Source organism: Malus sylvestris, chromosome 15, assembly GCF_916048215.2.
Source record: "Malus sylvestris chromosome 15, drMalSylv7.2, whole genome shotgun sequence".
Classification (NCBI taxonomy): domain Eukaryota; kingdom Viridiplantae; phylum Streptophyta; class Magnoliopsida; order Rosales; family Rosaceae; genus Malus; species Malus sylvestris.
This window is the reverse complement of record NC_062274.1, coordinates 13,554,738-13,578,251: the sequence shown is the minus strand read 5'-3', so window position 1 is coordinate 13,578,251 and position 23,514 is coordinate 13,554,738. Positions and strand designations below refer to the sequence as shown.

General features: G+C 36.1%; 3 protein-coding genes across 3 annotated transcripts; 2 read left to right on the top strand and 1 right to left on the bottom strand.

The window, feature by feature from the left end:
• Positions 1 to 2,868: 2,868 nt before the first annotated feature.
• LOC126603657 (protein BUNDLE SHEATH DEFECTIVE 2, chloroplastic-like) lies at positions 2,869 to 4,024 on the bottom strand. Its single transcript, XM_050270576.1, has 3 exons — positions 3,804 to 4,024; positions 3,557 to 3,705; positions 2,869 to 3,076 (listed from the first exon to the last, which is right to left on the bottom strand). Exons 1-3 carry the CDS (start codon positions 3,927 to 3,929, stop codon positions 3,034 to 3,036), a joined length of 318 nt encoding a protein of 105 aa, XP_050126533.1. The 5' UTR covers positions 3,930 to 4,024; the 3' UTR covers positions 2,869 to 3,033.
• Positions 4,025 to 5,210: 1,186 nt separating this feature from the next.
• LOC126602685 (G-type lectin S-receptor-like serine/threonine-protein kinase CES101) lies at positions 5,211 to 8,308 on the top strand. The gene is made up of 7 exons (XM_050269590.1): positions 5,211 to 6,390; positions 6,563 to 6,652; positions 6,742 to 6,959; positions 7,094 to 7,301; positions 7,388 to 7,625; positions 7,735 to 7,885; positions 7,981 to 8,308. Exons 1-7 carry the CDS (start codon positions 5,211 to 5,213, stop codon positions 8,275 to 8,277), a joined length of 2,382 nt encoding a protein of 793 aa, XP_050125547.1. The 3' UTR covers positions 8,278 to 8,308.
• Positions 8,309 to 15,250: 6,942 nt separating this feature from the next.
• LOC126603655 (protein kinase PINOID 2-like) lies at positions 15,251 to 17,170 on the top strand. The gene is made up of 2 exons (XM_050270574.1): positions 15,251 to 15,887; positions 16,140 to 17,170. Exons 1-2 carry the CDS (start codon positions 15,307 to 15,309, stop codon positions 17,038 to 17,040), a joined length of 1,482 nt encoding a protein of 493 aa, XP_050126531.1. The 5' UTR covers positions 15,251 to 15,306; the 3' UTR covers positions 17,041 to 17,170.
• The last annotated feature ends 6,344 nt before the right edge of the window (positions 17,171 to 23,514 follow it).

Sequence of the window (23,514 nt, the reverse complement as noted above, 5' to 3'; positions counted from 1 at the left end):
AGGGATGTGGTGAGGGCCCAGGCGGGGATGTGACAATTTGGTATCAGAACCAATCCCTAGCCGAAAGTGTGCCAACGAGAAAGTCGGGCCCCGAATGAGGGGGGTGGATTGTAACATCTCACATCGCCCAGGGGAGTGGATCATGTAAGCCTTATATGTATATTCTTATCTCTACCTAGCACAAGGCATTTGGGAGCTCACTGACTTCAGATTCCATCTTAAATTCGAAGTTAAGCGAGTTCGTGCGAGAGCAATCCCATGATGAGTGACCCACTGGAAAGTTCTCATGTGAGTTCCCAAAAACAAAACCGTGAGGGTATAATCGGGGCCCAAAGCGGACAATATCATGCTACGGCGGAGTCGAGCTCAGAATGTGACAACTTCTCTCACATTTTTTCCCTCTTTTCTTTCACCTTTTTTTTATTGATGAAAATTGAAAAGTAATATGATATAACTTGTAAATGGCTGGAAATAAATAATAATTACTTGTATAAATTTAAGAAGAATTAGGAAGATAAGGGTACCTTTTTTAGGTTAAAATCCACCTAACATGATTCTTGTGAAATAAGAATGTTCCAATCATAAAAAATATAGGAATTCTATATGTTGTTGATCTGATTTTGTGGGCTTCTAAATCTAATCCCAATAGACATGGGATTTCTTCTTACCCCTCAAAGTGTGGAGCTTTTTGTCTAACAATACGTGTTTACTACTAATCAAGTATTGTGTAATTCATTTAACAAAAAAATGGTTTTGTCATGTATATTTAATTTACTTTCATGTATATTTAAGTTTGAGTTTAATATATATTCGGTTGTGATTTTGTAGTTAAAATTTCGCTGCTTATATTTTGTAGATGCATGTGTTCCTATTTTGCTTTGATTGATTGTGAAGGATGGACAATATATATGTAGGTTGAGATGAATCATGTAAACACGCAGAAATACAAAGTTATGTTCTTGAATTTAATAGTTTGAGAGTCGAGTTTTCTTTTTCGTTTGACATGTCTCTTTTAAAAAGCAAAATTTATACGTTTATCTTAGTTATAGAAAATTCAAGAAAGATTGAATATATACACACACACTATGAATGCATATTTCATTACTTAATTTCATACATGGTCTATCACTTTTTTGTTGACAAAAAAAAAATGCATCACTTTCTTGTTATAAATTGAACTTATTGGTAAGCTAAACCCATACTTTGAATTTTTTCATGTCATAAATCAACTTGAACGTTCATAAATAATTGAAAAAGAAAAAGACAAACCCAGTACAGTACGGTATCCGATGGAATCCTTAACCGTCGAAATTTATTATGAGAAACAAACAAATCAACCAAAGATCCTTCACAATTGAATGGGTCCATTTTTGAACCAAGAGGTGGTTACGGTTGATTAGTGGAGCAAACAATTTTAATTGACGAGTGGCATTTTTGTTAATAAGAAGCCATGCAAGGGCATTATTTCATTGAGCGGAAGGATTCTCGTAGGATGATGACCTTCCATTTGGCCTGTTGGCGGTTATATTCCAACGAGATAACCTCCTTTTTTTTTGTCTTGTAGTCCAATTGGGAAAACCTTTCGAAGATATAATTTAATTAAATTTAAGGAATCTGTGCTACATTGCGCCGAGTGCACACGTTTGGAAATTATTGGAACATCAATACTTTTTCAAGTCTTCAGGAATTTGCATAGACGAACAAAAAGTAGGAAAATAAATATCATAAGGAATTTGCATAGATGAATAATTTAAAAAAGATTATATTCAAAAACTTTAATTTATTTTTCTCGCATTTTAATTTTTTTTTAATATTTTCTACACACCACTAACACTTGATAAAATTAAAAAAATTAAAAAGATGTGAAAGAAGTAATTTAGTGTGTATGAATATAATCTCCCTAATTTTAATAGTGATTATTTGGTTTCTAACGTAAACATCGTAGCTTTTCAATGCTGAATATATAAACGAGAGTTATACTTATTGTTAATTTGAAATAGTTTTTCACGACAGTCTTAATAACTTGACTAATAATTTTAAAATACGTAAAAATGAAGCTTGAGAAGTAAGGAAGAGGCATAAATCATGAACAAACGGGTTTTGCTTTATGAAAAACAAAAAGAAGTAAATACATATTGCAACCCAGTTCGTTTTCTTAGAATCATAATCCTAATCCTAATCGTATTTTTTATTTATTTAGATTCTCAAACGTAGAAGATTGAATATCGACACCGGCGCAAGTTAGCATCTGAGCCAAGGTGTACGTGGGCCGCTGATGATTCATTCCGATGACAAGGCGGGAACTAAGGAGAGACTGCCACGTCGAGGATGGTGCTGCTACGTAACACGCGGCGCAGTACAAGCAGGAACACCACCGCAATCGGACGGTTGTGGGCCCCTATAGGGATATCAGATGGTGGGGGCCTCCAGGCTGATCTACGCGTAGGTTTCTATGAGCAGTGTGATGAGCCATGTAGACGATGGAGGAGGTGCACGATGACTAATACCGATGAGATTGTTTGTTGGCATAAATTTTTCTTTAGAGACTTTAGCAAATTGAACTTTCTCTTGGAAAAGAATTATCTTCGGATCATTTCCATTAAATTCATCTCATCAATCAATTTGAACTTTTAAAATTTAATCCAACAATTAAAGTTTTTATAACTTTTAAAGGAATCCCTTATTTATAGCCGTTAGATCAAATTTTAAATATTCGAATTGATTGATGGAGTGAATTTGGTGGAAGGAATCCGAAAAGAAACTTTTCCCTTTCTCTCGGTCTTTGGGCTTTTTATTTTTTGTTTTTTGCCTCCTTTTGTTTTCCTATAAAATAGCGTTAATTATAGCTACAGTTCTAAATACATCTACTTTTCATCCTTCAATCTGCTGAATATATATGTAGTTTGCAAGATGTCTCAAGCAGTGTAGCAATTTTAGACATGACACTTAACGCAACTTAAAACGTACAAATGAAAATAAATACTATTAAACTGTAGTACTAAATAGTTCATCTGCCTCTTATTATACAAAAACTCAAATATATCCCGTCCCTAGACAGTTGAGGCAGTGCTGCACCCTGCAAAATCCCAAGATAAACAAAGCATCACGTAACCAATTTAATCAAATTAAAAGCCAAAAAGTTGCTTTACATTTGACCAACACCCAAAATTTCGGAAGATGAAGCAATGTCAATTGTCAAGATGTCAGACGGACGAGGAATTCACTGTTAAGTATCGTTAAAGTTTTTATTATTAAGGAAAACTAATTAAAGATTTTTGAAAATTTTTAGTTTTAACGATAAAAACAACATAAATGGTAAAATAAATAGTACCAGAATTGACTTTTTAATGTAAAAATATAATTTTTCGTTAAAACAAACAGTACCGAAACTTTTCGTTAAAGTTCCTTATTATTACCCACTAACACCACAATAATGAAATTTACCGTGAAATGCCTCGACACAGTAATATAACCCTTCATTACATACCGTATTGTATTATATTTTATCAATTTTCCGGCGCGTAATCAAAGCAAGCAATATCACTGTTGAATATACCTATTTCCATCACAGGTAGGGCAAAGGCAGGGGTTGATGGCAATTGGGTCGTACAGCGGCGACCATTCAATGGTGGCATTCCCTTTGCAAAGCTTGCATATATAAAACCCTTTACCTCTGCAGACCACACAAGGCAGCGCAACCTTTCTCTGCCCCAAAAACCCACCAACAAAATGACCATAAGACCAATTCAGCAAAAACGGAGGAGAGATTTGAAAGTTAAAAGCTGGGTTTTTGGTCTTTTTACCCGTTTGGATTCGGCGGCGAACCGGAGGGCTCCGATTGTGGCGGTGGAAGCCAGGTTGAGCGTGAAGAATCCGCCGAGGAGTACGGCGGCGGCTGTGCCAAGGGTGCGGAGTTGCTTCGGAAACATGGGTGGTGGAGTTTCACTCGGGCGATTGTCGAACAGTTGGAGGAAGAGGAAGTGGAGTCAACTCTGCGAAGCTAAGGCCAAGGGCTCCAGGTGAAATGAGCCACACCAGAAGACTTTTGTTTTGGTATGGAATGATTATAACACCGACCCGGCCCACGGGGGGAAGTCCGTTAAATTTGGAATGTTAATGGTAATGGGGACCTCATAACCCTCTTTTGTTTGGATTTCCATTATTAGTTTTGAGCTAATTACAAATAAACTCCAAGTTTGAGCCCTTTTTTTTTTTGGAAAAACAAACCAAGGCCGAAGCCGAAAACAACAGGAGAGCCAACGAATGGCGAACACCAAACAGGCACAAAGAGAAAGAAAACGATGGAAGGGGATACAAACTAGCAGACACTACAACCAGGTTGAGTGTCACCCCAACCACCACCACAAAGGAAGACCATACTTATTCAAAACATGCACCAACGAAGATGGGGGTCTGTCAACCCAAACCCGATCACTCATCTCCGGCTTTTGTAAATCATATCAAAAATCAGATACAAAAGTGATTTGAATTATTAATATATTAACGCTTTAGGTAGTAACGGCAGAAAAGTTAAAAAATTGTGCTTCTTTGAAAGTGATCGAAAAAAAATGTAGGTTGGAATTAGCTCGTTCTTTTTAGTATTTCACATTACTTGTTAGATCCATCTATTGGAAAACTTTTATTAAATCCTAAAATTCCCTCTCTTAGACTAATGACGTAAGAGGCTTTTGAGTGAAATCTCGAACATACGTCTTTCAACAAAGTAAAATTTAGGTACGCTGAACTAATTGATCATACGTCATAATGCGTAAGATTGTTTGGCATGTGTTATCCATTAACCTCTTATACTTCGATCTATGTTAGGGTAGGGACAAAGTATAAACAAGATGTAACCTTGAAACATTTGACTTTTCTTAGAATAATATAATAACGATGATATCAATGCTTAAGATTCATGTTCATAGCCTTGGGCAACAAGCATTGAACACTTTCTTGGATTTTGGTTAGGATTAAGGGTCAAAAACACAAAGTCAAATTGCTTGGGCTGTAATCCTGTCATGTTTGCAAGTCCCAACATAAGTTTCCAACATACTTTCACTTCCCAGAAGCCGTACTCCAAAGAATTGCTACCACTCTACCATTTGACTCTCTCTCTCTCTCATCAGGAAATGTTACAACCTTGTATAAAAACCCTCGTCACAACATAGTCTTTCATCATACGGTTGTTGTCTCCCTATAATTTGTATAACATGAAAACATGGAGACCATTTCATGTTGTGTTCTGTACTTTCGCATGCTTCTTTGTGTGTTTATCTCATGCATCATCGGACACCCTCAGGCATGGACAATACTTGTACAGCAATCAAACCCTGGTTTCTGCCGGCGGGGTGTTTGAGCTAGGCTTTTTCAGCTCCCCCTCAGCGCCGAACGGGTACTTGGGAATCTGGTTCAAGAATGACAAGAACCAAAAGCCAGTTTGGGTTGCAAACAGAAACAGCCCCCTGGATTCCGATGGAATGGTGGGTTCGTCGAGTGTACTTCTCACCATCCGGAATGATGGGAACATGGTGATCATTGACAGAAGAAACATTTCATATATTGTGAATTACGATGCACTTGCGTCAGGGAATAACACAACTGCAACGCTTCTTGACTCAGGAAATCTTGTTCTGATGGAAGGAGGAGACACGTTTTGGCAGAGTTTTGATTACCCGACGGATACGTTTCTTCCTGGAATGAAGTTGGGGTTGTTCAACATAAACACCGAGCAGTTGAGGAAACAGTTTCTTGTGTCCTGGTCAAACACTTCTGTCCCTGCTGATGGTATTTATGCTCTAGGCATTGATCCAGTGAACAACACTCAGTTCAACGTCTGGCGCAGTGATGGAGCTTACCAACAGATTGGACTTTGGGATGGCCATGAGTTTAATTTCTTCTTCAAAAGCACGTTGGATAATCTCAACGTGAGTTCGGGTTGGAAAACTAATGAGATTTATGTTACTTTTAGCAACAAAAATAGTAGCATGCCTTCATGGTTCGTGTTAGCCTCTGAAGGGCTGATTTATGAGTTCACGATGATAGGAAATGAGATCAAGAATGTGGATTATTCACTTTGTGATGACACAATGGCAAGCAGTTCTCCTCGCTGTTTGGTGAGGAGGCCATCAGCGTGTTCAGAAAGAGATAGTTTCTCAAATGTCACAGGAATGCTGCCGAGTTCATTGTTTACAAGTTGGCCAATTCGGATAGATCCCTATGACTGCGAGAAATTTTGCACGATCCATTGCTCATGTGTTGCATATACATATGATTCTTTGCCGGATGGTGGAACTATATGTCAGGTTTATTATGGAAATAAAATCGATCTTCAAAAACTGGTCGGGACAGGTAACAGCACCATTTATGTGCGCGGTAACGCTTCTAAATCTGGTAAGCTTTTACAATTACTCAACCTTTGATAGTTACAAGAAGAATCAATAGCGGAACTGCATATCCTTTATTATTCAAATGCCTTTTAAAGTTTTTCAGATGGTAAGAATTGAACAGCCTCCCCTTTTCTCCCTAAAATCTGATAGATAATATTTTCTTTTTCTTTCTTAAGATAGGAAGCTGTTGACTGTCACATTTATGGTGATTCCCTTGGTGTTCTTCATGTTGATCTTATTGCTATGGATAAAGTGCAACTCTTTAGGTACGTTAACTGCTCTATCGATTGCCCAACACAGTAAATTTTGCCAAATTAATAAAATGAGTAGACTGACTTCTTTGTACCAACAACAGGAATTTATGGATTCCGCAATGGCACGAGAGATAGTATGAGGCTATTATTGTCGCAGTTGAGCTCCGATGATAATGCTAGCTGTCCAAATATTACAGAACTTGGAAAGCAGAAGGATCATGAGTTGCCACTGCTTAGCTTTTCATTCATAGTGACATCCACTAATAATTTCTCCCTTGCAAATCAGCTTGGACAAGGTGGTTTCGGGCCTGTTTATAAGGTTTGTGTTGCAATTGTACTGCTTTTCTAACAATAAGGCATTTGGTGTGACGGGTTTTGTCGATGTCTCTTTTGATAAGTTATATTTAATTGAAAGTTTATATGAAAAAAACCTTTATCTGCTGTTTGTTGCAGGGAAAATTACTACAACATGACATTGCAGTCAAAAGGCTATCCAAAAATTCTGGACAAGGACCCGTGGAGTTCAAGAACGAGGTGCAGTTAATCTCTAAGCTCCAGCACAGAAACCTTGTCAAGCTTTTGGGCTTTTGCATTCACCGAGAAGAAAAGATACTAATATACGAGTACATGCCCAATAAAAGCTTGGATTCCTTCATTTTCGGTCTGTAAATTCATCTATGCGCCTTCCCTATTCTGTTATTGGTTCTCACTTTAGTTCTCTCATGCTGTGAATTGCAATTCTTGCAGAAAAAACAAAGACAAGGTCATTGAATTGGAGACAGCGCATACACATAATCAAAGGGATTGCTCAAGGGCTTCTTTATCTTCACAAGTACTCTAGATTAAGAATTATTCATCGCGATCTTAAAATTAGCAACATCTTATTGGATGCTTACATGAACCCCAAGATATCAGACTTTGGCTTGGCTAGAATTTTATCCGGGAATGAATGTCGAGCCAAAACAAATCGGGTTGTTGGAACATAGTAAGTAACTTCATGCTTGCATTTGTGTATTTATACACATGTTTGTTATGTGCAGCATATACTTCTCATAAAACTCAAATGACTCATTTTCTCTTTTCACTGAAACCAGTGGTTATATGTCTCCCGAGTATCTGATGCACGGCCTTTTCTCAACTAAATCCGATGTGTTCAGCTTCGGAGTCATTGTGTTGGAGATTGTAAGTGGCAGGAAGAACGCAAACTTTTATGAGTCAGATCATTCTCTGAACCTACTAGGACATGTAAGTGGCAACTTGCCTTGGTTCTGACTCAAAATTCTTGTAAGTTATACCGCTGTTCTGTATTATCTAGGTTTAAAATGTGAAAATTGTTGCAGGCTTGGAATTTATGGAAATCTGGGCGAGCAGCGGAGTTGATGGATTCAACACTGGCTGATTCAAGTTCAATGGAAAGCCTTGTAACCTGCATTCAGGTGGGTCTGTTATGTGTCCAAGACAGTGCAGAGGATAGGCCAACCATGTCGGATGTTGTTTCAATGTTGAGCAATGAAGGGGCAACTTTACCTACCCCTAAGCAGACTACGTATTCGAATTTAACGACAAAGGTTGATAAACCATTAAATCAATTGCCTTCTGTAAATCTATTAACATTTTCGGAAGTAGAAGCACGATAACAGCTTCGAAAGAGAAGGGTAGATCGTTGCTTGTAAACCAAGTATATGTGCAGCTGCATAGTTATATGTTCTTGTTCCAACTGTCAATATGAAGCCACCTGAGGTGGTCATTTTCTACATTTTACTTTCTTCTGGGTTTTATCCTCTACCAAAATGTACTTAATTGTTTTTTCTTTTCTCCATACACATAAAGAGTAAGCCACAAATTTTCAATAAATTTAGCAGTACCCATTGTTTATATATTCAAATTCCAAATTATACTGTTCATTTTGGAACAGGGCGTCCGCTATTTATACAACGGATTGTTAATATGGTGTTGATAAGTCACTGATACCATGTAAGTAACAAAACGTATGACTTTTTATCGATACAAAATTTGTCCTATATAGAGCAAAATAAACGTTCAGCACAAAAAACTTCTAGTCATGTATAATCAAATTAACGGCATTTCAACCAACTCATAGCATAACAACAAAATAAATGTAAAAAACATAAGAAGATTAAAGGTAGTTCCGCAGCATATATCGTTCTGGAAATTTTTATCCAATTGCACTGAAATTTATGCTTCTCAACAAATCAACTTTTCTTAAGAAACCCTAGGGTTCATAAACTTCTCCTATATTCATATCATTATTGTGTAAAATCTCGTTGTGGAGTTGTCAGGTTGGCCATGTTTTGCTAAGTCTGTGATCCCTCTACATTATTCAAGGAGTGGAAGTTCACGGTTTAGAGTCTAGACAATGACACTGTTGCATGTATCGACCAACTATTCACATTTTCAACCTAAAAGATATGTATCGCTTTTGAGAAAATTTTATCGTTTCGAATCTATACACGTACTAATCTCGAAATTATAATAAAAGACTATTATTTTTTTCTTTAGCATTAATATTGCATTTGGGGGTTGGATCAAGAAATGAAATGAAATCTCTTCAAACATGATCATTTGAAATGGTAACTGAGATTTTGTCCATGACGATGTGAAAAAAAACCAAACTTTCATGCAATACAAAACACATATAACTAAATTATTTATCAGAAAAATTGATATCCTCACTGATACCGTCGTACCAACCTGTGTTCTAGCAGATTTTTTTGTTTTTGGTTTAATCTCAAAGAAAAGAAAACAATGTTGTTGAAAGCTTTGATTGGTGAGGGGAGAAGAATGTATGGGGCAAGTGATGGAGCATTGAGTCTTCCTATACATATGCTTCTCTGTAACACTGCACTTCTTGCTATGCTGCCTGAAATTGGAGCAAGAACACTGCTACCGATAAGATCCTGTGGAGAAAAAGTGCAGAACTGAAAGAAAAAGGCAGAAAAACGGGATAAAAAATTATTATTTTAAAAAATATATGAATTTGGCAGAGGGAAAATTCTCAGAGTTTGTGAAAATTCCAAAATAATTCCATTAAAATTGGCAGAGGGGACAGGATTTGGTTCCATCCTCCTATATACATTTCATCTATCACATTCAAACCCATGTCTTCAATTTTTTTTTTCCCTCATGAATAATATTTGTTGCTTTTTTCATTAAAATCTCTTTGGATTTGTGAACAAAAACAATGAAAAAAAAGGATCTCAAGCCAACAACTTTGTGAGGGTCAGGGGAAATGTTTGTCGTACGCAGCCTTACTCTTACTTTGCAATGAGACTGTTTCCACGACTCGAATAAGTCACCAAGGAGCAAGTTTTCTGTTGTGCCAAGGCTCGCTCTCTGTGAACAAAAGCTATAGTTCAATTTAATTGTGCTTTAGGGTCCCACTAGATCAAACACCATGGGATGGGGTAAGTAACTAAGTATCAACAAGAAAGTCAAGAATCACACTGATTGGGTGATCTTTGTTGTCTGATCTAAAGCTAAAAGGTGGGACTATGATGTCTTTCAATGGTGGGATTCATGAAATCAAAGATTATATACTAAGGGGGATTTTGAACTAATTTACAAATGAGAATACACACAAGCCTTTCAGCAAGCATAACCCTAGTTAACCAACCACTCAGGATTAACTAATATTTTGTGTAAAAAGTATATTGAAGTACTTCATACATGATATTGACGACTATGTAATCGAAGTATAGATTGTCTCAGTAACATGAACAACATGTCGATAGTCTATAACGTCTTCATATGCTTGTCGATATTAGATAGTCAGACATGTCATGTGATCAGAAGATCTGACCTAAAATTCTTTACGCAAATTACTAAATACCAACCCTAAACTTTTGAATACTAGAAGGCATGTTATGATCAATCATGCATGTTTGTTAATCTAAACGTCTTTACTCTGTATCTCTCACAAACATAAATAACCAGAATCAACCTAGGCTCCTAAACGTGGTATTTGGGTTGCACTTGTATTTTCTTAAATGAAAGCCTCTGGACCGACCCAAAACAGGTCCCCTCCAAGCTACATGGTTCACATGCATGACAACACATATCATAAACATATTAGGGCAGAAGATGTGGAGGGTCACCAGCCACGTAACCCTAGTATGAGGTGGAAATGAATGCAGAGGCACGGGTATTTGGTGCACCCACCACCTTTCAAACTCCCTAACTTTTCAAACTAACTACTGTTTTACTGAGCCGAGTATCCATTTTTAAGGTGGGCAATTTGACTGTTTGATAGAAGTTGACTGGCTGATAACATACTTAACAGTGGTAAAACACTAACAGTACGACATGTAGTTGAGGATAGGCGTGGGTCGATAACTTTTATCATTTTTCTTGAAAAACGGTGGAACGAAGCTTTTAACGGGAAAAGAAAGGAGCGACGCTTTTTGACCGCCTGCTTTGGAAAGGCACATTTGTTGAGGCAAAATAACAAAAATGCCACCCACTTAACAAATACAAATAGTCTATAGAAAATGATTAATCTCAGTTTACTACCCTGAAGTTTATTGATTTTCAACATTTGGTACATTAAGTTTTTTTCGTCTCAATCAGGTACCTAAATTTATAATTCTGGGACACTCTCATACATCCGTTAAGTTTTCCGTTAGAACTTCTGTTAACTGATGATGTGACTCTCACGTGAACAATAACTGAGCGCAACGTGTCAATATGGGCCAACTTGAATATTAAAAAATTTAAAAAAATTTAAAAAAATACAAAAACACACACAAAAAAAATAAAAATAAAAATAAAAATATATATACCCACCCGCCTTCTCCCTCCCTCCCTCCCTCCCTCTGCAACCCACACCCTCTTTCCTCTCTTTTGCAATCCCCACCCACCTTTCCTCACTTCTCTCCTCTGCAATCCACACCACCCTCCCTCATCTCCTCTACAACCCACACCCACCTTTCTTACCTCACCTCACGCCCGCTCTCTCCCTTCTTTACCCGACCCATCTCCACCCGCTTCACCTTCCCTCCATTTTCTCTCTTCCATCCTTTTCACCTCCACCATTTGCAAAAACCCTAATCCCCAAAATCTGAGGAACACAAATTTGAAATTCAATTCGAAGCAGCTATGGTTCGCGAGCCACTCGAGGAGAGAGATTAACCGAACCAAGGGAGCCACCATGTGCCATTGTTGGAGTCCAGTGGGGTGGTGTCAGGGGCTAGGAATGCTCAAAAATTGGTTAGGATTTGGGAATGATCCAAATTAGGGATTTGGGTCAACTGGGTTTTTGATAAATTTAAGAAATTGGATGGGTTTCTTGTTGATTTAGAATTCCATTGGGTGGGATTTTGTTGGGTTGGGTGTAGGTTGCAGAAGCGAGAAGGGAAAGAATGGGTGTAGGTTGTAGAAGAGAGAAGGGAGGGAGAGGGTGTGGGGGGATGAGGTGGGAGATGGATGGGTTTTTCAATTTTTTTCTTCTTTTTTTTTGTTTTTTAAAAAATTTTAATTTCGAATTTTTAAAGGGAATTGTTATCGGCACTCAAAAAATCTCATTTTGCATTCCAAACTTTCTATAATTAGTAAGAAAATTGCACTTGTGAGGAGTTTAGAATGAGATTTTTGGAGTGTTAATAATAGTTTCTTTTTTTAATTTTTTTATATTCAAGTGGGCGCCCATATTGACACGTGGCGCCTAGTTCTTGTCCACGTGAGCACCACGTCATCAGTTAACAAAATTTCTAACGGAAAATTTAACAGAAGTATGAAAGTGTACCAAAATTATAACTTTAGGTACCGGATTGGGACGAAAAAAACTGCATGTACCAAATGTTGAAAACCAAGAAACTTCAGGGTAGGAAATTGAGATTAACCCAATACAAAAATACTTGGCTCGGAAACCCTTGTTGTAGCCAAATTAATTAAAGTAGTATTCTGCCACTCAGTACTATGGTCTGGTGGTATTCCTCTTTACTTAGAAGTGAGAGGTTTTAAGTTCGAATCTCGTGGATAGTGATTTCGATACCAAATTAGGCTGCCCATTATGTAGCTTAACTGAACTCCCCCTTCCCTTAGTGTAAAAATATCAATGTACTCAAAAAATCAAATTTAAAGTAGTATTCTTAAAAAGAGTAAATTGTACAAATGGTCCCTCAACTTTAATCAAATTGGAGCAATGGTCCCTCAACTAAAAATCCATTACCATTGGTCCCTCAACTTATCAAAATGTGTAGCTATAGTCATTTTCATCAATTTTGTCAAAATTTTGTCAAAATAAGCTATGTTGGAATGACCATTTATATAATTAGGGTCCCTTAACTCATCAAAGTGTATAATTATGGTTCTTTTCGTCAACTATGTCAAAAAATTTGTCAAAACGAGTTATATTGGAAGGACCATTGTTACAATTAGGTTAAAGTTAAATGACCATTTCTCCACTTGAATTAAAGTTCAGGGACCAATGGTAATGGATTTTTAGTTGAGGGACCATAGCTGCACGTTTTGATAAGTTGAGGGACCAAAGGTAATGAATTTTTAGTTGAGGGACCATTGCTCCAATTTGATTAAAGTTGAGGGACCATTTGTACAATTTACTCTCTTAAAAAAGGCATAATCAAGTTCAAATTTACTATACGTAGTCAATTATCATTCAAATAAAATTCATTTATTTCGTACTTATGGCTTGTTTTTTTTTTTTGGGTGAAACCGAAGGCTTGTTTGGGACTAGCACTAAAAGAGCTAAACATGTTTGATTATAAGTATTTATGGTTTGTAAAAGCATTTTTTTTAGATAATTAAATGTTGCGTCCATAAAATTAGAAGAAATACTTATGCTCGTAAGCACGCATGCTAAGAGTGCATATAGGCAAAAGTATTTTATGGGAATTAACTTGGCTCCTCAAATAATGAGAAGTTCTTCTTTCATTCACTATGTGACCGATTTAAGAAATTTTTATGCTTATAATTTGAATAGTTCATATTCTAAAGCATTTTGTGAAGACTATCTATACAAACAATCAATAAAAACAACTTCAAGGGAACTCTACATTTCTAATGGTAGTTGTAGGTGTCAAATTATGATTTGCGAAGGAAAAAAGGTATAAGAGCCCATGCATACATACAGGTAATGGACTGCAAACTGCAAATAGACAGAAGTAAATGACGTACACACACAACTAGTTAGATTCTAATTACAAATTACAAGCCCATTGTTTGGCTGGTTTTATAATTTTAATATGAGGAAACATGCGTCAACCATTTGTTTTGGAAGTCACTTTTGAAAACAAAGCATAGTGGTTGTGTCAGCTGAGATGAGCATGCCTACCACAACATCAATCTAAAAGCTCTTTATTTGCTGCAGCCTGCAGTCTTCCGTTAGGCAGATTAGCTTTGGTTGGTTGCAATCCGCTGTAAGAAATTAAAACCCTAAAAATAGAAATGGTGAGCCAGATTAAATTTCCATGGACTTGCACTATGCATTTCCAAAAGTCGATTGAATAATTTAATTTGATACCAAAATAGCCATCCTCTTGATCCCCTTTGTATGCATCTTTTGGGAGAGCCCCACATGATTCATCAAAAAATGAAAACAATGGCATTGTTGTGAAATTTTGTGGAAACATGGGCAACTAGCTACCTAAAACCAAGGTCTAAAATATTGATATTATCCCAATATTTTCATCGAAATTTCCGTGTTTTTGGACTACTGATATTTCTGATATCATCGATATTTTAGACCTTGATAAGAATTCTATGTGGTACTAAGTCACTCATGTATCTTACCATGCAATGTATAAAGTATAAAATATTGTACTAATTCATTATATATAAATGATTATGGTATGTTTAAACTTCTTTCATTAATTACTACATATTTTCTGCACTCACAATATTTGCCAGCTCGCTATATAATCAACTTAAATTAGTTAAATCCATCATGCAATGCATTTCCTTCCAATTTTTTGTGATAAACTAATAGATAATTGACTAAATAAACATCCTGCAAAGTTTCAATAAAAATTTTCAAGTTTTTCTTACAATTTCCGTGGTTTTTATTCAATTTTTATCGATATCGATGATATCCTGATATTTCCATCGAAATTTCTGTGGTTTTGGACTACCAATATTTCCGATATCATCGATATTTTAGACCTTGCCTAGAACATTGACTCGGCACTTAAGTTAAAAACTGAAGTAGAGACGTCCGGACTACATTATTCATTGATTAACTCTTACAAAAATAAGAACACTCTAAATACTATGATTTAACTTGATTTTATGATGGGTCACACTTAATGTGAGAATTGTTCGAATAAAACAATTATCAAGAAGTGAAGTTTCTCTCCTTAACTTTCAACAAAATTTGGCATGTTTTGTATTGGAATACGATTATTTAGTATGTATGAGTGAATGGAGAGTGAAACATTTAAAATGAGGAATACCAATAATGTCTTTCACGCATACTTTAACACGTAAACTGATTATACTTCGTTATTATAATCCACTAGTATCATACACTGATTTTTCTTTTATGAGCAAAAGTAGCGCTTTGTAACTTTGTTTGAACGTCACATATTTTGAATAAGCTAAATAACCTCATAACCTACTAGTGCCCACAAACCCTTTGCTATAAAAGCCCTGATAAAGCACACATAACACACTCTCTCTGCTCCTTCACAACAATGGCAGCCATAACAACCAAAGACGATTCGGACTATGACAGCAGCTGCTCATCCATAACGGTTCTGAATTCGAGCCGGAGCTGGATGAGCAACCTGAGCTTCAGCAGCCGCCGCCGGAGCTCGGTCTCCGTTTGCTCCTCCACCACTGAAGCCTCTCTGCTTTCCTCTGCTCACAAGCCCCACAAGGCCAACCAACCTGCATGGGAAGCCATGCGGCGGCTCCGCAGCTCCAAAGGCCGAGTTGGGCTCGACCATTTTCGGCTCCTCCGCCGCCTAGGAAGCGGCGACATTGGAAATGTGTACCTTTGCCAGATAAGAAACCCGGTTGTGGGTTTGCCGCAGTGCTTTTACGCGATGAAAGTGGTTGACAGAGAAGCACTTGCTATAAGAAAGAAGCTGCACAGAGCTGAGATGGAGAAGGAGATTCTGGACATGCTTGATCACCCTTTTTTGCCTACTCTCTACGCTGAGTTTGATGCTTCTCACTACTCTTGCTTGGTTATGGAGTTTTGCCCCGGCGGCGACTTGTTCGCTGCGCGTCAACGCCTCCCCGGAAAATGCTTCAGCATCTCATCTGCTAGGTAATTACTTACTTCGTTTAATTAATCTAAGTTAGTAGAAAATATTCTCTTGTCAGATAGTCTGATTATTTTAGTCATAAATCAATTAACTTCATTTAATTAAACTTAGCAGGTACTTGATAATTGGATGTGTTATTTCATCCGAAAGTTTGATATATTATTTTACGTTGTGTTTAATTAGCCTTGCTTTATTTTGTGGAAGTGGAATAAAAATTTGAACTAATTACAATTTTTGGGCTGAATTAATCGCAGGTTTTACGCGGCGGAGACACTGTTAGCTCTAGAGTATCTGCACATGATGGGCATTGTTTACAGAGACTTGAAGCCTGAAAATGTACTGGTTAGAGAGGATGGGCACATCATGCTCTCAGATTTTGATCTCTCCCTCAAATGCGACGTGGTTCCAAAATTGCTAAGGCGAAAAGCAGAGCTAGAATCGGACCAGAAGAGCGCAAAGAGCTCATCAATGTCGTATTGTGCTGCTGCGCCCATGCAGCCTGTGCTTTCTTGCTTCTCTGCCTCCCACAAGAAAAAGAAAGGCACAGTCACAACCATAACAGAACAAGTCGGTGCTGATAATGATGTTAATCATGATTATGATGATGATTATAAAGAGCTGAACCCGGAAATGGTGGCCGAACCAATCCACGCCCGGTCCAAGTCATTCGTGGGGACCCACGAGTACTTGGCGCCTGAGGTAATCTCAGGGCAAGGCCATGGAAGCGCGGTGGACTGGTGGACATTCGGAGTGTTTTTGTATGAAATGTTGTACGGGCGGACGCCTTTCAAAGGAGAAAACAATGAGAAAACCCTAATCAACATTCTTAAGCAGCCATTAAGGTTTCCAAGAGTTGTGGTCAGCAGCAGCAAAGAGCTTGAGGAAATGGTCAGAGTTCAAGACTTGATTAGCAAGCTACTGGTGAAGAATCCCAAGAAGAGAATTGGGAGCTTAAAGGGATCTGTGGAGATCAAAAGGCATGATTTCTTTAAGGGTGTGAATTGGGCTTTGGTTAGGTCAGTTAGGCCTCCTCATGTCCCTAATAATGATTTGCATAATAAGATTAGGAATAATAGAGTTAATTACTTGCCTAAGTTAAGTAAGAAGGAGAGGGATGAACCATTTCAGGTCCCTCATCATGTTGATTATTTCTAATTTTATTGCTTAGGTTAATGTTGTATATAGGTAAAACAGAAAGCATATTTATTTTCATGCTTGACACCAAAGAAACTAAGAATTTTCCTCTGTTTTTCCTACTAATATATGAGAATTGTGATTTAGATAATGTACAACAAATTAGTCACTCTGTTTCATGTCTATTGATCTTATTACTAAACTAAAAAACACTTACTCGCATAGAAGTGTACATAGTTAAATTGAATATCGTCACAACCATGTCCAAATAGTTTTGAGTCTCTCTCATTAGCATAAAATACAAATAAATGAATGTGCAAGTAGAGGTGTAAAGTAGAGGATCCCATAATTGTTCCAATGTTATTTTCATGAGCAGTCTATGAAGACATGTGAGGACAATAATTACTCTTTGTCAATGATGGAAAAAATTATATAATAAAAAAGAAAATTAAATCATATTTTTGCTTTTTACCTTTTTACAAAATTCATCTACTTTTTGCATATGGGCACTTTCATATCCACGCATTCACATGCTGTTTTTCACCGAGAAAGAAACTAACAAAAGCATCATGCTTCCTTCCCTTCTTTTTGTTCTTCTGATATTTCTGGTCACGTAAAGTGCTGGCTTCTTTTTCCTATTCCCCATATCCATCTAAGCACTTTTTAAGGAGGATTATCAATAAATTAACTAAAAGAATGTACGATTAGAGAGCAAAGTCTTAAAGCATCTACCAATCAGTTGAATCCATATGATTAGCATTATTGTTGTATGGAACATTTCAATCCTTACATGTTCACCAAACAGAGTTTAGAGTATCAGTCCAATTTATGGAAAATAGTCAAGTTTAGAGCAAACAATTAAAAGGATTCCTAAGACCATTTCTAAGACCATCTCCAAACCTGGACTAAAAGCCAAATTACTCTCCAAACACTCTCCAACTCATGTTAAAATTTTAGGCTAAATGACAAATGTTATTTTTGGGCCAAATACACCCCCCCCAGCTTTCTCCCCGGGCTAAATGTAAAATGTTTATCGGAATTTAAATTTTTTTAGATTAAAATGTTAATAAAATTAATTTACAATAATCTACATATTTATTTATTTTTAAAAAAAATTGATTTAAGAAAAAAATTAGCCTAAGTTCATTCTTTAATAATTCCGGGCTAAAATTTTAGGGCAGAAGGGTTGGAGCAGAAAAAATGTTTCTGGGCTAAAAGCCAAATTTTTTGGGCTAAAAAATTTGGCTTTTAGCCCAATGGTTGGAGATGGTCTAATGGTTGAGCTAAAAGTCAAATATTTTAGTCTGAAAAATTTAGCTTATAGCCCAGAAATAACTTTTCTACCCCAACCGTTTTGGCTTAAAATTATGGCTCGGGATTATTAAAGAATGAACTTAGGCTATTTTTTTGTTAAATTAAATTTAAAAAAAATTAATATGTAGACTATCGTAAATTAATTTTATGAACATTTTAATCTAAAAAAATTTAAATTCTGATAAATATTGAAAATTTTAAATTCCGATTTCTGAGCTAAATTTTGGAGGGAATCTGACATTGGTTTAGCATTTAGCATTTAGCCCAAAATTTCCCTTTGGGTTGGATTGGGTTTGGGGGAAAATTTTGGGGGGTAATTTGGCTTTTAGCCCACCATTGGAGTTGGTCTGAGACATATCAGTCGGGATTTGGATTTAATGAACACCTAAACGGATTCCTGAGACAAATCAGTTAGGAATTGGTTTTAATCCAATCATTTATGTCTAGACAATCTTCCTAGTACACAGGAAGGACATCCCTACATTGGTTGAGTGCATCACTTGTCATGTAATACTATGTACATGATTGGTGCAACCTGATTACTCATACGTATATCAGTACGTAAGATGTGATTGTGCATAATATGTATAAAGATTTCGAGAGGGAAACTGCATGCCTCTTAAGTCAACGGTATGTGCATGAAGGGTCAGTAGAGGTTTCATTGGCTTTCTAGAGCTTGCCATTTTGTCTATACCATTGATGGAAATCCAGACTGATCAGAGGGGTTGATCGTGCAGTCTTCATCACTACTTTGCAGCAGCACGCGCAAGAAAGAGACAGGGCTGGCTATATGGCCCGGCTAACCTCTCTCTCATGGATTCCAGTATGCTCCAGCGTATCTTAAGTTGATACACTGGAATTTTATCCACTAAAATTTAGAGTTTAAGATATTCTTAAGCATCCCGGTGTTAGAATATCCCAAAGCATATATAGTAAAACTTTTTTTCTTTGAGTTACAAAGCATAATAGAATTTCGCCCTTTTTGTTCTTTCTTTAAAATTAGGTCTAAAGCCTGGTGTTCATTGTATGTAATATATGTGCATGGGCCTTGCTAGCTATCGGTTTCACCAAACAAGTGAAAGAAACAGCTAGGAATTGTAATGATGCTCTTGAACTCAAATCATTTGAATCTGCTCGGCCTAATTAAACTGGGTCTATATGAAAACCAAGGAAATGAGGACTGTATAGTACATATCATGGCCAAAATAATAAAATATTTGGTAGACTTTGTACATAATCACCACTATGGCGATGCTATGTAGTTTAGAAATTTAGAAATTTTGAGTTTGACTGTCGCGTGGCATTAATATTAATAATCCAAACAGTGTCATACTAAAAAATTATTCTCAGTAATTGCTTGTACAAGTTATAATTAAATTCATAATTATGTGATTTGTAAAAGGAAATTAAAAATAGTTAATATATATGTAGTGCATTGAATTTTAAATTATACTAGCTAGTCAAATATCCTTTGGCCAAAACATGATTGTGGTGATTAGACAAGCCGTCTTTTCTCATGGCTTTCAGAAATGGAGGTGGATTGTCTGCCATTCCATTTCTATACTCTCCTCATCCTTTTATATTTGTGTGATCACGGTTAAGTCATGTCAATATTTTATATTCTTATTACTTTTTGTTTTATTATTTATATTGACGTAGTTTAACCGTGACCACACATCACAGGAAAGCATGAAAGAAGTATGAAAATGGGAAGGCAGACAATTCACCTCCTTCAGAAATGATATAGGAATTCGACCAACATAGTGTTGCTTATCATTCTCTTCATTGACAACTACGTACAGTTTGAAGCAAAATCCTTGTTTTTTATGTATTGGTTGTTTATAATTATAGCAATAATGCTCGATTGCTTTAGCATTAAGAAAGAATTAATTAGTTAGGATGCGGGACCAAATTATTTGTTAAGTTTAATCAACTGCAAAAAAGTTGCATAATTTCAGTTCTGGAATGTGAATGATAGTATTTTGTTTTAAATTTTTTATTATGTTTTAAATTTTTTATTATGTTTTTCTTTCTTATGAAATTATTGACTGCTCTTCAGCATCATCAGATTATCAGATGCCATAATCACGAATTTATCCATTTAATCCTTCAATTTTGAAAACCATAATGACAATCGGATTCGTTGTCGCCAGAAACTGGGAGTCAACAAAAGGACCTCTAAGGCTTGGTGGTCAAGGTCTTAGGCCCAAGTTTGAGGTGTAGAATGAGGCTAGAATTGGATTCTACAACCTTAATACAAGACCACCCCTCACATGTGCCTTAAGGTTTGAATTGACGAATGTCTCCCAATGATCTTTCACTAAGTGGAAGTAACACTTCAATCCACAAAGTACAGTGAACTAAAAAGTGTTCGATCTTTCTCTTGATTCTCTAATTTCAAAATATGATATTAAACTGTAACATTATATATCTCTAAAATTATTCACGGATGAGAAGAATGAATATTAAATGAATTGAAATGGTTGACCGGTCGCCTATTCATGGAAAGCAGACCTTGTGTTGTTTACCAAAAGGCAACTGAGGCAACCCTTCTGTGACAGAAAAGTTTAAACTGTTATAGGTAAATAACCACAATTACCTGTCCGTCATAATCGTTGCCCATCCATTTTCTGTCTTAATGGTAGCAACTCATTTTACTCGACTGTTTCATAGCCTTTGGCTAAGAACCGGTAATTTGAATCTCACCCAATTCCTATGCAACATTGCAATATGCATAAGGAAATTAGTCAGGAAACTTTTCGAAAGAAAAGTCACTACCTTTGCATATCAAATAACTTTTCACTGCAATTCACTCAGAACTGCCAATTTCCATTCAAAATAGATTAAATATTATTTTTTCCTAACATATTTTACACAGTACCATCACACATAAATTGATAAGCAAATTTAATAAACTAATTAGCCATGTTAGGCTAACATTATTACTTTGATTAGTCGAAGGTACCTTGTCTTCGGTCAACACATCCCAAATTTTATTTTTTGGTCCGTACAAGTTTAGTCATCATCTAGTCTCATTTCGCAATCATGATACCAATATTCTAAAATTTAAATTTAGATAACATACTAGATTTTTCATGTTCATAGGCTACTATTTTGGGGAAGACAAATACAGTGTGAATAAACAAATACAAATGGGAGCTACCCTAGCTCGCTAGCTTAGGTATATTTGTGAAGTGATTTGTCAGTCGACATGGCACATTGGGCATATTACAAACAAAAATATCAACCTTACTCGACCGAGAATTGGAACTAAGAATCAAATGAATAAAGTCATCTTTTTTATCTTTTACTTCACCTACCTTTGGTCACTTGATTAACGCTTGAAGCCTTAAAACAGAAAAGTGTTACAATTATCTCTCTTTTAATAATTGATCATTGGAAGAGAAAGATATCAGTGCATTTGTGATAAAGAGGTCTCCCTCGTGACACGTTTTTATTGTTGTATTTGAGCATTATGAGGTAAAGGAGATAGATAATTCAATTAACACTGCAAGTATTACTAATGGGACACTTTGGATGCGGTCCCTAGCTATCAATATTCTTTGATTGAAACCTTGTTAGTTTTTAATTTTTGATTGAGGTCCCTGACATTAATATAATAATGTAAGTTACTATATTTTTTTAATTAAAAATTAAAAATTGAAATTTGTAATTGTTTATGTTAATGAGATTTTAAATAAAACCCATAATTTATGGGATTAAAAATAATAAAATATAAATTGTACTCTTTATTATATTGTGTGTGTGTGTGTACATATATGTATGGGTACATTAACCAAAATTAACAAAAAAAATTATTGTACCAAAACATGGATACATTCTCACATCAACGAAAAAGAATGTACCCATATAAGTTTAAACATGGATTAAAAAATTTGAATGGATTTTATATTAAAAAAGGGTACATTTTACATATAACAAATTGATATATTTGAGAATGGGTACATTTAAGATTAAAAAAATTGAAAAATTATATGAATGGGTACATTTAAGATTAAAAAATTGAGAATCTTTTTATATATATAAAAAAAACTAATAGGTACAAACTTAATTTAATTTAATTTTTTATTATTTTGGAAATGTTTGAATTGAAAATTAATTAGAAGTTTAATAGAGGTGTGAGTATTAAACCCTAAATTAATTACTAATTTTTATATTAAAAAATTATATAATAAACATGTAATTCATTATCACATTAATGCTAGGGACTTGAATCAAAATTTGAGAACTAATAAGGTCTTAGTCAATGAACAGTAAAAACTAGGGACCGGATACTAATTTTTCCATTACTAATTTACTATTCTTAGACGTAAGTATTTGTAAGAGAAACAGATATAAGTTGATGTACAATAGAATCTCTCAGACTGGTGATGGTGCAAGGATAGACAACATATGAAACCAAACACTGGTGACCCACTGACCTAGAACGTTTAGCAGAGGAATTTGAAGCACAACTTGATAGGCGTAGGGTGAAGACCAATAGGTCATGAGTTACACGCTTTGATTTAAATAACATTCAATATGTATAATTAATCTGGTGTTACAAGTAGAATAAATAGGCAATGTAAGTGTTGCTCTAAGTTTCATCTTTTGTTTTCCAAATTTATCAATATAGTCTTCGAGAATTCTCTCACTTTTCTGGTGGATTCCAGATGAATCATTAAGGGTGAACTCGAGGATCCCTATATTTATCTTCTTGCTGCGTCAGTTGGCATCAGAGTAGGTTTGCCTTGGCTCGATGGCGAATGACCCAATGAATGATAGGACATGTCCTGGCGGGGAACCAGTTTCCAGGAGAGAGTTTGACGCTCTTGGTGTGAGCGTTGAAGAGATTCGGCAATTGCTTCTCAACATGGGAAACAACAACGACAACAACAATCTACAAAACAATCGGGATAACCGACGTGGTGGTGGTAAAGGCAACCGCAATGGTCATCGTCAACGGGAGGCTAGTGAATTGGATTTTGAGGAAGAGATAGAACATCCCGAGATCCCACTTGCTGCTAATCAGAACAACCGACAACCCATTGAAGATTACCGGATGAAGGTGGACATCCCTTATTTTAATGGCCATCTATCCATTGAAGGATTTTTAGATTCGCTTGTGGAGGTAGAGAGATTCTTCGAGATTATGTCGGTACTGGAGGAGAAGATGGTTAA

Bases quoted from the DNA above. Each gene is read 5' to 3' on its own strand.
- LOC126603657 (XM_050270576.1), bottom strand. From the start codon at position 3,929: ATGTTTCCGAAGCAACTCCGCACCCTTGGCACAGCCGCCGCCGTACTC. The intron at 3,706-3,803 runs GTAAAAAGACCA...TTTTTGGGGCAG, and splicing joins TCGCCGCCGAATCCAAACGG to AGAAAGGTTGCGCTGCCTTG. The intron at 3,077-3,556 runs GTATATTCAACA...GGGATTTTGCAG, and splicing joins CCTACCTGTGATGGAAATAG to GGTGCAGCACTGCCTCAACT.
- LOC126602685 (XM_050269590.1), top strand. From the start codon at position 5,211: ATGAAAACATGGAGACCATTTCATGTTGTGTTCTGTACTTTCGCATGC. The intron at 6,391-6,562 runs GTAAGCTTTTAC...TTCTTTCTTAAG, and splicing joins CGGTAACGCTTCTAAATCTG to ATAGGAAGCTGTTGACTGTC. The intron at 7,626-7,734 runs GTAAGTAACTTC...CACTGAAACCAG, and splicing joins AATCGGGTTGTTGGAACATA to TGGTTATATGTCTCCCGAGT.
- LOC126603655 (XM_050270574.1), top strand. From the start codon at position 15,307: ATGGCAGCCATAACAACCAAAGACGATTCGGACTATGACAGCAGCTGC. The intron at 15,888-16,139 runs GTAATTACTTAC...AATTAATCGCAG, and splicing joins TTCAGCATCTCATCTGCTAG to GTTTTACGCGGCGGAGACAC.